Source organism: Chlorocebus sabaeus, chromosome 20 (genome assembly GCF_047675955.1).
Source record: "Chlorocebus sabaeus isolate Y175 chromosome 20, mChlSab1.0.hap1, whole genome shotgun sequence".
NCBI classification, from domain to species: Eukaryota; Metazoa; Chordata; class Mammalia; order Primates; family Cercopithecidae; genus Chlorocebus; species Chlorocebus sabaeus.
In genome coordinates this window covers 27,821,364-27,835,729 of record NC_132923.1, presented here as the reverse complement: position 1 = coordinate 27,835,729, position 14,366 = coordinate 27,821,364, and the positions used below count along the sequence as shown (strand labels likewise).

Below are 14,366 nucleotides of genomic sequence, written 5' to 3'. Positions count from 1 at the left end.
ACCTCTGCCTCCCAGGTTCAAGCAATTCTCCTGCCTCAGCCTCCCAAGTAGCTGAGATTACAGGCACGCACCACCATTCCCGGCTAATTTTTGTATTTTTAGTAGAGATGGGGTTTCACCATGTTGGCCAGGCTGGTCCCAAACTTCTGACCTCAGGTGATCCACCTGCCTTGGCCTCCCAAAGTGCTGGGATTACAGGCATGAGCCACCACTCCCAGCCAATTCTTATTAATATTAAAAATGAATAAACAAGAGTTTGGAAACATACTGGCTAAAGGGTGTATAAAAAACAGCAGGCGTGGCAGATGTTTTACATTTCTCCCCAGGTTCATCCTCTGTCTTTCTCTGTGCTGACCTTTCATGGACTGCACCACAGGCTCCCCTGGGCCCTGGCTTTGGTTGGTTTTAGTCAATGGAAGGCAACAGCAGGAGAGAGGTGTTGGAGGATGAGATGGGAGAATTTTCTTCCTCCCTGTGCCGTCATGGAGTTGACTCTGTCCCTCCACCAAAAGCCACAGGGCTTGTCAGCCAGTCCCACAGTGACAGCTGCTCTCTTTAGGCTCCAGGACCTGCTTTTCCTCTGCCCCTTCAGGTCCAAGGGGCGCTCCCCACGGGTCCTTCCAGGAGATGCTTTTCCATCCCTTATTCGTTTCCCTTAGCCTTGCCCACACTGTTGTAAAATAATGAATGCCTTTGTTAAACTCTCCTCGGTTGCACCATTTAAGTAACCATCTGGTCCCTGCCAGAACACTGACACTGTAAATCTCACAGATAATACTTGAGTTTCTAAGCTTGGGAAGTGAGAAGAATGTGGTAGACCTGACTGAACTGAGGAATTTGGAAAGGCTAACAGGCTCGAAGATACCGATGTTGGACAAGGTAGAGTTTGCAGTGAGGGTGGGATATCCGAAGTGAGGCTAGACACAAACATTTGGAACTATAGATGAGAAGTCAGGACGAGTAATTTAGGAACTGGAAGCCTGAAAATGGCAGCTGAGGCCCTGAGGGGGAATTAGGTGTTCAAGGGAAAGAGGGTAATGAGAAAAGAAATAAAAGCTAATCATGAATTATAATTCAGGATCTTGGAATTTAAATTGCGTTATGTTGCAGAAGATAGGGCACAATTTTCTCGGCAGAAATGTGCCTCACTGAATTCTCATAACAACTCTGAAAGGGAAGACATGCTGTAACGTGTCTACAGTTGTGTAACCAATAAGTAGGGGTGCGACACCCGCTCCAAAATCCAAATGCTTTCTGCTGCGTGGTGCTGCTCAGGCTGAGGCAGCGCTTGTCGCCCTGTCTGGCTTCTTTCAAGACTGAACCACCTGGGCCCGGAAGTCCCAGACCACAGGCTGATACTGTCAGGAGCCACCTTTACTCTCCTCTCGGTCAGCAGGGATCCCCGCATACCCGATAACGTCAGGAAGAAACCTCCCGCATCCAGGCTTCCGAAGGCTCCTGACCGAACCAGTTCTCTCTGCTTTGCTCGGCCCTTTAAAATTCTGTGTTCTTCCAATTCCTGAAATCCTAGCTTTCTGGAGATCTTGTTTATCTGTTGTTTCTTTCATAATCCCTGCGATCTGGCTTCCAGACCCACCACTTCATTCAAAACCAGGCTTGCCAAGGACCCTTATAACCTCTTGATTGCCAAATCCAATGCACTTCTTATTTGAGCCCACTCCCCTCTCCTGCAAACCCTCTTTTCTCTTGGCTTCTTCGCCTCTGCTCCTCCCCAGCTGCCGTTTCCCTGGAGTCTCTCCTGGGCCCTCTTCACTTCTCACTCTGTGTATTTTGCCTGGCCCGTCTCATCCACTCCAGGGTCAACCCACAACTATCCCCAAATCTACATTGTTCATCCAAACAGTGGTCTAACTGCCTACTGGACCTCTCTACTTAGATGTCCCAAAGGTAGCTCAAACTCAAAATGCCCCAAACTAAACTTGATGTCCTGCCTCCTGCTTGCCTTCCATACCCGTTTGAAACGAGATCCTCTACTTTTATTCCTGACCTTGGTTACCCAAGCCAGAAATCTGGAGCTCATCCAAGCCTCTTCCCTTGCTCTATTCAGCCCTTTCCATCTGCCACCATTTCCCTAAACCCCCAGATTTGTCCCCATCTCCATCCTCATTGCCAGCTTTGGTTCAGGCCCTCCTGACTTGTTACCTGGATTCTGGCTTCCTAACCAATCTCTGTGCCTTCAGCCTTGCCCCCATGGTGCTTCCCATTTGTCAGCTTGAAAACCTTCAATGCGGCTGGGCGCAGTGGCTCACGCCTGCAATCCTAGCACTTTGGGAGACCGAGGCAGTGGGAGACTGAGGCAGGCGGATCACCCTGAAGCCAGCACTTCAAGACCAGCCCAACCAACATGGTGAAACCCCGTCTCTACTAAAAATACAAAAATTAGCCAGGCGTGGTGGCGCACACCTGTAACCCCAGCTACTTGGGAGCCTGAGGCAGGAGAATCACTTGAACTTGGGGAGTAGAGGTTGCATTGAACGGAGATCATGCCACTGCACTCTAGCATGGGTGACAGAATGAGACCCTGTCTCAAAAACAAACAAACAAACAAAACAAAAGCTTCAACGCTCCCCAGTTACTCAGCTGCAGGCATGGCTTAAAGGCCTTCATGATGTACCCCTGTCCACCTGTTCCATCTCCTCCCCCACGCCTGTGTCATCACATGCTCCCCAGTGCCATATGATAAATCACAGTGCCCACAGCTCCTCACGCTGGCAGCACTTCCTCACCCCTGTGCCACTGCACCTGCTGTTTCCTTTTTCTAGAATACTCCTTGATCTCCTTCTGCCAAGCTCATCCCTATTCCTCCTGCAACACCCAGCTCAGAAGTGACTTCCAGGAAGCCTTCCAGATGTCCCCTCACTGGCAAAGGTGAGGCTCTTCCAGGCTGCCATTAGCATTCTCTGTAACATTTCTCCAGCTGCATTTTAGCTGCCTGTTTACCAGTCCACTGTTCCTAAGAGACTATAAGCCACTTGAAAAAGGAATTGTGTATTCATCTTAAATTCCTAGTGCCTGGTACAGGGTCTGGGACATACAAAATGCCTGATAAATGTTTGTTGAATGAATGATTTAATTAACATGATGAATGAGAAAATAATCAACTTTGTCTTTTAGCATTTGGATCCCCTGGTTTTGTCCATGCTGCTGGGTTTCTGAAGCATAGCCCTCCCTAAACCTTGCTTGTGCCTACATCAGAACTTCTGATCTTATCCCTTGTTGATGAGCCGATGGCCTCAACTACATCTTCAACGTCAGCGTATTTCTGGTTCTCCCAGCCTTACCTTTCACCCCATTGCTCCACCCCACTTCCCATGATCCTGGCACTGACAACAAGACTGCTGTGGTGATGACGTAAATTAACGGTTTGATTCAATGCAGCAACTAGCAAGGATGTGAAAGTAAAAGATTTTGATCTGCAAAACATTACTTCAAGGTTGATTTTATGAGTATTCAAAGTCATATTTAATTTCCAGGCAATGGTAATTTTTATAACCTGAATCCACCAGTACCCATCAACTGTGGACAGGCCCACCCTTTATAACTGATTACAGGTTCTCCTCTTGAAACTCCCGTGGTGTCAGATTAATTATGAGTAACTGGCAAGGAGTAACAGCCATAAGTAATAGATCCCCTGAGAAGGAAAGAGGACTAAACAGAGAGAGAAACAGAATGCTAAGCTCTTTTAGCCCCCATAAACAAAGATGGTTTAATCTTCAGCAAAACATTTCCACTCCTGCCACTGTAGAGAAAACATGGCACTATAAAGTTATTTGTCTTTATCCAAGCCAAATTCTGTAATCAAGATTTTAAAAACAGGATAAAATTCATTACCAGTTTCTTGTCTTGCAAATGATAAGGAGAGTCCTGTTTTATTCTTTTGGAAAATTCTTGTACCTGCAGTGAAAAAATTACAGTCTCTCACTAATGGCACGGTGTCTCATATATGAATTTGTTTACTAACATTGTTTATAACAAGCTTTAAAAGTATTACTTTAGTCTTCAGTTGATCAGTCTGTTCTTTTAACTTCTGACACATCTGTTTCCCTTGGGATATCTTCTGAAATATGTAAGAAGAACTTGAGGAAGTGCCTTTCTGAGAGGTTGGTGACAACTTAGAGAGACTTGCCTCAGATTCTATTCCTATACAAGAAAGAATACATTTGGGCTACCATTCATCTCAGCTTATCACAGTTTTATTAAGTACTGAAAACAGAAAGTTGTTGCAGTCACCACAACTTACTATTTAAAAAATTTTTTTTTCAAAATATATATCTAGGCCAGGCACAGTGGCTCACACCTGTAATCCCAGCACTTTGGGAGGCCAAAGCAGGGGGATCACTTGAAGCCAGGAGTTCAAGACCACCCTCGGCAACAAAGTGAGACCCCAACTCTACAAAAAAAAAAAAAAAATTATCTCGGTGTGGTGGCATGCACCTGTAATCCCAGCTCCTCGGGAGGATGAGGTGGGAGGATCATTTGACCCCAAGAGGTCGAGGCTGCAGTGAGCCAAGATTGTGCTGCTATACTCCAGCCTGGGTGACAGAGTGAGACCCTGTCTCAAAAAGACAAAAACAAAACACGCAAAATACATATATACATATGTATACATATGTGTGTGTGTATATATATACGTGTGTGTATATATATGTATATATGTGTGTGTGTATATATATACAGATATATATATATCTCTCTCTCTCTCAAAGAAGTTTTAAAACATTAGTACCTGTGAGAAGTTCTTGGTGGAGATGTACTGTGGGCTCCATCTGCACAATTAAAGGGTAAGAAAACATTACTGTCGATATTGATCAATGACACCACTATTCAGAATGACCCAACATGTTCTGTCATTGTAGAGGCAGCCCACGTTTGTAGTGAAGGACTGGGACCATGATGCCAAGGTTGAATTCCACTCTGACACTTACTTGCTGGGCAACCCAAGTAGTTGTCTCATCACTTATACACCTGCAATTCCTTGGCAGGAAAATGGGGATATTAAGTGAACCTACCTCAGGTGGTGGTTATGAGGATGAAATGTTAAATATCTACCATAGTATCAGGCAGGTGGTAAGCATTTAACAATACATGTTATTTGTTATCACCATTGTATTTGATACTAGTATGTGAAATGCTGAACTGTTTCTCCTAAAACTAGACCATAAGCTTCGTAAGGGTAGGGAGCATTGCTAGTCTTGTCACCAGCTCTGTTGCTGGTGCTCTCACTAACACAAAACACATGGTAGCCACACTCTAGAGAATAACAGAAGATGTATTAAGTTCCAAACTGTGTGTCAAGACAGTGATGGTTTTCTGCCCACCACACGCTAATTGAACAGTTTAAATTCCAGAGTGATTCACCTTGGGGGGGTTTTCCCTTTGTTCCCAACAGATAAAGCTCAGAAATATGCTAGTACCAGACAGTTGGTCAAAATAGACTATGGTCTTTCTAGATATCCCAACTGTATGATGGATATGAAACCTGCAGGGTCCAATTCTCCAATCTGAATTTGACAGGACTGGAAAAAATCAGATACCTGAGCTTGAACCCGCATACCCGAGGGAGATGAGACTGATATCCATCTGCTCCTGCTAACCACGGGGCACTGAGAACTGGACACAACGAGGATGTTCTCCTGCAAGCAGAACAAGGAACCCCGACACTTCCCAATACCACGGGGGTGCAGGTTTCTGTCAGACTTAGAGAGCATCCCAGTCATGGCCAGGTGGGCTGTTGGCTCAGGTTTGGATGCTCAAACTCCCCAAAGCATTCAGTTGAAAGAGAGGGGAGCTGAAGCCTGAAAATGGAAATGGAAATTTAAAAAAGAAAAGAGAAAAATCACTTCCAAGGTTAGGTTATAGAAAAAAAGAGAGAGAGAATGGAAATGGAAACAGGCAATGTAGTTCAGTCCAGGACACTTTCATATAAGGCTCAAAAGACAGATCATGCACTGTAGGAAAAGTGCCAGAGAGCTAAAATGTTTATTTTGATTGTTAATATGGATTTACCTTACTATTGGGCCTCAATAGTCAATGAGATCCTGAGCCTCAGCATGTTGGGAAATTAGTGGGGGAGTGTGAGAAGATAGGGTAAGGGAAAGGGGGAAATATCATAAATTAAGCATTAACAGAGTTTTGTACCAAATGATTACCAAGATAACAAGCTTGAAATCCATTACTAACGATCTTAATTCCATTCAACTTAGCATTAAGAACTAAGGGCATAATGTGCATAAGACACGAGGCCCGGCCTTCTGGGGGAAGTTAGGCAATGGAAAGGCAAAGATAAGGTTGCTGCCCTCCAGAGCCTTAGAATCTAGTGAAGGAAGCAGATGCTTCTGCTATTATGATCCAAAGCAGGCTGAGATACACACTCTGATGGAAGGACTAAACAAACAAGTGTGGAAAAGATTGTGATTTGGGAGACCTGAAAAGTTTTGTGGCCCAAGGGGGAATTGAAGGAGGCCATGAAAACAAGCAGGTCTTTGGTAAGTCAAGATGGGATATGCCATGCAAGGCAAGAACTTGGAGAGCTCAGGGCCTGGGAAGAGGTTCTGGACCAGCCAGGCAACTGCAGATGACTCCTGAAGGAGGGCAGCTAAGTTTAAGTGAGGAGAGCCAAATTCTGGCTTGCGGAATTTGGATTTTATTCTCTTATATGTGTTTGTCAACGTGGCCCCTGATGCTTCTCATGAGGACCCTGAGAGTCTGAGTGGCCACGTCACTCACCCAGGGTGACCCAGGGTGCTGAATGAAACCTTGGAACCAGAACCAATCTCTATTCACCCTCCAAAAACCCACACTGAAAGAGATGAGCAGTGATCCCAATTAATGTTTTTACAGGAGACCGTTTCATTTACCTGGATTTGTTGTGAAGATTCAGTGATTTCCCTTTTCTGCTCTTGATGTTGTTTTTCAACACGGTTTGACTCAGGCATGGTTTCTAAAATATCTTGCACAACGGCGGGTTTCTCTCTCAACTTAGAAGAAAAGCTGGCTTGTTTAGCTATTGCAAGTGGTTTATTAATTATGTTGTTTTTAGGATTTTTCACTTTGGGAGCAATCTTAGAGAAATCAGAGAGCTGGTAATGAACTTGACCTTGGCCATATTTGAACCTGTTGCCCGAACTTGCTTTTTCAGTATGCTGTTTCTGGGGTGCTTGCCCTTGATAACTGTTTTGTTTATCACCTGGACCCTTGGTTTTAGTTAGAATATTTACATTTTCTTGATGGCTGCTATCTCCAGCAGCCACTGTCTCTTCTAAATCAGAGATATTTTCTTCTGTCATGGTGGGAGAACCAGGTTTATTGCTGTTTTCACCATCCCTTTTGGAGTTGAGTTGGTCAGTGAGTTCTAGGGTTTGTTCTTTTGGCCAAGAATTCTTATTACAACATGAAATAATACTTTTAATAATAGCTTCCTCTTCAAAACTGTCAGCATTTGAGATCTCTGGGAGGGTTTCACAATCAATGCCTTGACCTCGTAAGAATGGCTCTTTGGAAAGATGATGAAGTAAAATATCAGAAATGCTTGACTTAGAAGCATCTCCTTCATTTGCTGGAATATGAAGAGCTGCAGTGCATTGTTTCTCTTTCTCATCTTTTTTGTTGGCAGCATTTTCAGTAATTTTACCCAGGGTCATGGTCATAGCTGTATTTCCACAAGTCTCATTATGCATAGCCTTCTCTTGAGGGTCATCTGCTATGAAAATAATTTGACTTGAGACTTCAAAGGCATCATTTTTTGAGGTAAAACTGTAATCATTGCGTATCTTAATCTGAGAGAGGTCCCCATCATAAGGCAAATCCTCCTGCTTATAAGTCATGTCTTCTGAAAAGTCAGCCTCATCCATATGTGTGCAGCCCGATCTCTCTTGTCCTCTGCCGCCTGAGCTGGCTGCTGTCAGTTGTAACAATAGCTCTGATTCTCACTGACTGTCTTCACTGTGTGCTATTCTGTGTGAAATGAGAACAGCCTCATTGTTAAATATATTGGAATAATGTATACAACTATGCCAGAACAAAGTGGATGCTTTTTAATTAGAAAAATTCAGTTACAAACAGGAAGGCAGAAAGCTCAGCCACAAGCTGACCCATCCTCAGTCCACACTATCTTAACACAATCAGTAGTATCAAAGCAAGGAATGGGAAAAAAAAAAAAAAAAAAAAAAAAAAGGAGAGTGTTACATTTTTCATCTATTAAATTTTGAGAGAGACATGAGTCTACAGTTAATGGCCAAATATTTATCAACCTCCATTAGGAGATACTATTTGGAGTTTATTCTCCCAAAGTAGGAATTTGGGATGCAAGTAAAGGATTGATTTTTTTTTAACTACCAGAGCCACGCCTTGTCCACATGTCACTAACAGTCTTCTAAGCTGTATGGCGCTGGAAGCCGGCCTAGCTCACATGTAACATCCATCTTCTCCATTCTGGTGCTTTTTCACCTGTCCCTCTAGACCTTCTGGTCTCCTTCTGACTTTCCCTTGCATGTCTGAGAAGGGCAGAGAAGGACTTACAGAAATATGACCAACGGGTCAGGGGTGGTGCCTCACACCTGTAATCCCAGCGCTTTGGGAGGCTGAGGCAAGCGGATCACCTGAGGTCAGGAGTTCAAGACCAGCCTGGCCACCATGGCGAAACCCCGTCTGTACTAAAAATACAAAAAGTTAGTTGGGTGTAGTGGCGCACACCTGTAGTCCCAGCTACTTGGGAGGCTGAGGCAGGAGAATCGCTTGAACCTGGGAGGCAGAGGTTGCAGTGAGCCAAGATCAAGCCACTGCACTCCAGCCTGGGTGACAGAGAGAGACTCCGTCTCAAAAAAAAAGAAAAAAGAAAGAAAAAAGAAATGTGACCAAGGGACAAATAGGCTTTCAGACACCTGGAGGCCAGTCTGCAGCCAAATATCCCTTTTCTAATTTGGACTCAGGCAGGAACCCAGTCAGAGAGGCTGCCTTCCCTGAACCCCTGCCAGCCACCACAGCCCACGCGGCAGTCTGGTGGTACCCGAGTCTTTGGGGATATTCCTGAAAATGGCTGGAGTAAAACCAGCTGCCATTTGGTATGAGTCCTATTTTCTCTTCTTTAAACAAAATTCAAAGCACCCATTCAGATATCTCTTCCTGATTTGTGAACTTTTGGGATGATTCCTCAGAAATGTAAAATTATCTCAAGTTTTAGGTGGAGTAACTGAGGTTCCCTCTTCCCTGGGGCACCAGCCCAGGGTGACCACAGCCGCTGGCAGCCTCCCTTGCCCATACAATGATTAGGCTGGGTGAGCAGATCTCTGAGGTTCTCTCTCCAACCAAATTTTTATGAGTCTAAAAACTGGTGATTTATAAGGTAACCTCAAAAGCTAAAATCATATGTTTGACCAAAATAAATTTTTTTTGAACTAAGTCGTCCAAGAAAAAAAGGAGTACAAACTAAATGTGGTAGAAACATCTGCGAGACATTGTACAAAAATCTTAATTTATAGACACATGCCAATGTTAGAGAATCCAAATTAAACAGATGCTCTCTTTAGACAGGTGGAGAGAAAGGAGAATATCACTGCAGGATTATTTTAAATCATTTAAAGAGGGTAATATTTAGTATAAAGTGAGGCACATCTTCGTGAAAAGAATTACAGGCTACTCTAACCCAAGTTGAAGAACAAGGGAAAAGGCTTCCCAAGAAAGTGAAAGGCACAGTGGGAAAGCAGAAGCAGAGAGGCATGATGTGAATTCTCTTGCTTCTCTACTTTCTAGCTGTGTGTCATCTGGCAAGCTATTTAACTCTTGTGAGTCTCGGTTGGTTGCCTTTTCTGAGAAATAGGACTAGCAATACCTGAGATAAGGCACGTAAAGTACTCGGCATAGGGCTTGGCACAGAGTGAGAATTCCATACATTGTTGTTGAAAAATGAAAACACAAAACCAGTCTCAGTATTGGAATACTGAAGAATGCCCAGGTCCAGGGGTGAGGCACTCCTTATCTGGGGGGATATTTAAACGATAAAGGAAGGAATTGCATATGTAAAACATAATCTCGGCCAAGCAAGGTGGCTCACGCCTGTAATCCCAGCACTTTGGATGGCCAAGGCAGGTGGATCACAAGGTCAAGAGATCGAGACCATCCTGGCCAACATGGTGAAACCCTGTCTCTACTAAAAATACAAAAAATTAGCTGGGCGTGGTAGTGCACACCTGTAGTCCCAGATACTCAGGCTGAGGCAGGAGAATCACTTGAACCCAGGAGGTGGAGGTTGCAGTGAGCCAAGATCACACCACTGTACTCCAGCCTGGTGACAGAGTGAGGCTCCATCTCAAAAAAAAAAGACATAATCTCTACAAGAACGTTAAGACAATTTTAAAACTCAACCTGTAAATAAATATATTTGAAGGTAAAAAAAAATCAGGCCGGGTGAGGTGGCTCACGCCTGTAATCTCAGCACTTTGGGAGGCCGAGGCAGGTGGATCACTTGAGCTCAGTAGTTCGAGACCAGCCTGGTCAATGTGGCGAAACTCGTTTCTACTAAAAATACAAAAATTAGTCAGGCATGGTGGTGCACCCCTATAGTCCCAGCTACTCAGGAGGCTGAGGCAGGAGAATCACTTGAACCCGGCAGGCAGAGGTTGCAGTGAGCCGAGATCATGCCACTGCACTCCAGCCTGGGCGACAGCAAGACTCTGTCTCAAAAATATTAAAATAATAATAATAATAATAAATCACTAAGCAATTTTAAACAAAATTTTGTCTAATTTTTTAGAACAAAAAAAAACAAAGGGAGTATCTTTTTCTTTTTTTGAGACAAGGTCTCACTCTATCACCCAGGCAGGAGTGCAGTGACACCACCATGGCTCACTGTAGCCTCAACCTCCCAGGCTCAATTGATCTTCCTCCCTTAGCCTCCTGAGTAGCTGGGACTACAGGCACACACCACCACACCTGATTAATTTTTAATTTTTTTTTTGTAGAGATGGAGTTTCACCATGTTGTTCAGGACGGTCTTGAACTCCTGGGCTCAAGTAAATCCACCTGCCTCAGCCTCCCAAAGTGCTGGGATTACAGGCACAAGCCACTGTGCCCAGCCTGAGAGTATGTTTAAATGCCTACAGAGAGAATGGAGGAAGAAAACAAATTCTAGTTTTGCAATACTTTTAATGACCCAAGCAACAGCCTCAAAGTTATCCTCATGCTTTCTTTACATTTTCAGGAGCTCATTGCCAAACTCCATAGCCTTCTTGTATAGAAAGGAAAGATACTTTGTTGGCCAAATTCCCACTTTTAAAGTATAATTCCATTAAAACTGATACAATTTGAATTTTGCTCTGGCTCTTAAGAAAAAGAAAAAAAGGCCAGGTGCAGTGGCTCATGCCTGTAGTCTCAGCACTTTGGGAGGCCAAAACAGAAGGATTGCTTGAGGACAGGAGTTTGAGAACAGCTTGGGCAACAAAGCAAGACCCGTCTCTACAAAAATAAAAATAAAAATAAAAAATTAGCCAGGAGTGGTGGTACGTGCCTGTAGTCCCAGCAACTTGGGAGGCTGAGATGGAGGATCAATTGAGCCCAGGAGGTCAAGGCTGCAGTGAGCAGAGACCACAGCACTGCACTCCAGGCTGGGTGACAGAGCAAGACCCTGTCTCTCTGTCTCTGTCTGTCTGTCTGTCTGTCTCTCTCTCTCTCTCTCTCTCTCTCTCTCTCTCACACACACACACACACACACGCACACACACACACATGCACAGAGAGAGAGAGAGAGAAAGGAAAAGAAAGAGTGAGATACCATCAAGATAAACCAGAAGCCTGAGGAACACTCTCGTTACATACAGGAAAACAGCTTCTGTTGTTGTTATTATTTGTGTGTGTGCATGCAAAATATCAAGAGGATTTTTCTGGAAAAGGACAGTCCATACCCTTAGCATTGTAATGAGCTTGTTTCAGATAGCTTGAGGAACTGGAGCATCTTCCCATGTCAACACTTGAAATCCAAAGGCACACCCAAAGAGGTTCCGGTCAGAATCCAACAGAACCTTTCTGTAGAATCCAATTTGATTTTCTGAAGTCAGGTGACTACATTTGGGGCCACGCCTGCTTATGCAGCTATCCTGGCCATTATGTGCTCAGCAATACCTCACAAGTCACTCTGAGATAAACACTTTGAGCAAACAGGGCCAGGACATCATAGTGACCCAGGCTGTGAAAACACTTCAGGCCAGTCCCTGAGTAGGAATGAACAACAAGGTGGTCACCATGCTGACAGCTATTCCCTGTGTGATTTACTTTATCATGAAGTCTAAATTTGATGCTGAAGTGCTAGCCTAAGCTCACTAACCTGCCAACTTAGAGAAGAAGGTAACCATGGCTAGGATGACTGGGAATCTGATGGACTCAATTAAGAATTTCTACAGATGGGAAAACCAAACTCCTTACTGGCAAGAGGCCAAAGGTGGTCTGCAAATTGTTGTTTCTGTGGTAGGTGACAATTCTTCTATTTACTAAGCCCATTTTGTGATAACACAGTTTTCCATATTGACAGGATTGTTTTAATCACCAAAGGAAAACCGTGGGGCCATGTTCCTGTGACAATCTCTTTATCTCATTCCCAACACCCTCTGTTCTGTGTTTAAACCTCTACAAACCAGGCAAACTGGGGACGATGTGTAGGACCCAGACATGGAGGAGAAAGCAGGCATTGTTTCTACTCACCCTGCTCTGCCCCTCCACTAAAGTACCAGTTAGCACAGCCACATAACACTCACTTAGAAGTCCTACACTTCTAAGATCAGCCCTACTGACTTTGTCATGGTAAGAGCTGGCTGTTGGAGGCAATGATTCAACAACCTGAATTCTGATTATTCCTTTTTGTATCTGTCATTTAGAATGTGAATAGTGTACAGCTAAAAGCTTTAAGTACATTATCCATCAATAATTTGTGCTGCACAAAGCAATATGCTGCTCTGTCTTCAAACAACACAATGCTACAGTCAACAGAAAGAGGCAAAACCATGGTAATATGGCAGTTGCAATAGAAACTCACCAACAACTTGGAGGCTCTGGATATCACAGGGTGAAGAAGTTGAATGGCCTCGCGACACAGACAAGCAATCCTTTAACTCTAAATCGTCTTTTTTTCAACAGTTGGAAGTTGACTGCAGTTGAATAATAGAACAAAAATGGAGCTTCAAAATCATGGCTTGCCTGCTTCTTCTGGGTTCTTTTAACTGCAAGAAATCAGCTTTGAAGACCACATAGGGAACTTCTGATGTGATACAAACTTTTGTCTTTTTTTTTTTTTGTCTTTTAAGAGCATTCAAAAACACTTGGTCTGGCTGTTTCAATTTTCTCTTTCTCTCCTTCTATTCCTAGCTCGAGAATTATATTTACATATGAAAGAAAATAGGAGATGGCTCAGAATAATATGTCCAAAGCCACGCCCAGGGGTCAGGGATTCATGAATTTTGTATCCAGTGTATGGTGTTTCTAGATTAAAATATTTTAAAAGGTAAGGTGATATAGGCTCCTTCTGTAATGACTGCATTTGATTACGCTCTGGTAATTCTATCAGCTAACTTTATCTCAGAAATGTGGGGTACCCACAATGCAGTGCCTCAACTGTAACCATATACCATTCAGTGAGGCCGTCTGGCTTCACCCCGTCATTGTGGGTGGCAGAAGGGAGACACTGTGATGGGCAACAAGTCAATCCAATACTCCTACAAGAGCCAGATGGATGTATTATTTATAGTCAGTTTCAGTGACGTCATCCTTTTGGGAGTGCACATGAGTTTGATGACCAGCTGTTACAAATTTGTTATCCCGAAACGATGTTAGAAGGTGGGGGGAAGGGAGAAAAGCCTTTTAAAAGTATGAGTAAAGCAATATTTGGAGAAACTTCCTGCCCGTGTTTTACCAGAAAACTTTACTGGTTTTCCTCGGACTTTGATGAGGTTAGCACTGTCTTTTTATCCAATTTTCCCATTGACGTAGCCTAGTTTATGCTGTAAACCACGGACCTTTGCTGTGCTTTGGAAACATTTAGAAAACTCTTACCCATTGATTTTCTGAAAATAATTCCAGTGATAAACTTTAAAACACACTGATTTAAAGAAGTATAATTTCTTTTTCTTTTTCTTTTTTTGAGACGGAGTCTCACTCTGTCGCCAGGCTGGAGTACAGTGGCACAATCTGGGCTCACTGCAACCTCCGCCTCCCGGGTTCAAGTGATTCTCCTGCCTCAGCCTCCCGAGTAGCTGGAACTACAGGCACGCGCCACCAAGCCCAGCTAATTTTTGTATTTTTAGTAGAGACAGGGTTTCGCCATGTTGGCCAGGATGGTCTTGATCTCTTGACCTCGTAACCCGCCT

At 43.8% G+C, this 14,366-nt stretch overlaps 1 protein-coding gene across 1 annotated transcript in view; it reads right to left on the bottom strand.

The window, feature by feature from the left end:
* Positions 1-12,281, bottom strand: part of AKNAD1 (AKNA domain containing 1) — a 45,646-nt gene extending 33,365 nt beyond the window's left edge. The window contains exons 1-5 of the mRNA XM_037998152.2: positions 11,916-12,281; positions 6,879-7,974; positions 4,748-4,787; positions 4,013-4,161; positions 3,853-3,915 (exon numbers count right to left, since the gene is read on the bottom strand). Coding sequence (XP_037854080.2) covers positions 3,853-3,915; positions 4,013-4,161; positions 4,748-4,787; positions 6,879-7,871 — 1,245 coding nt within the window. The 5' untranslated portion in view covers positions 7,872-7,974; positions 11,916-12,281. The remainder of the gene's footprint in view (positions 1-3,852; positions 3,916-4,012; positions 4,162-4,747; positions 4,788-6,878; positions 7,975-11,915) is intronic.
* Positions 12,282-14,366: the final 2,085 nt, after the last annotated feature.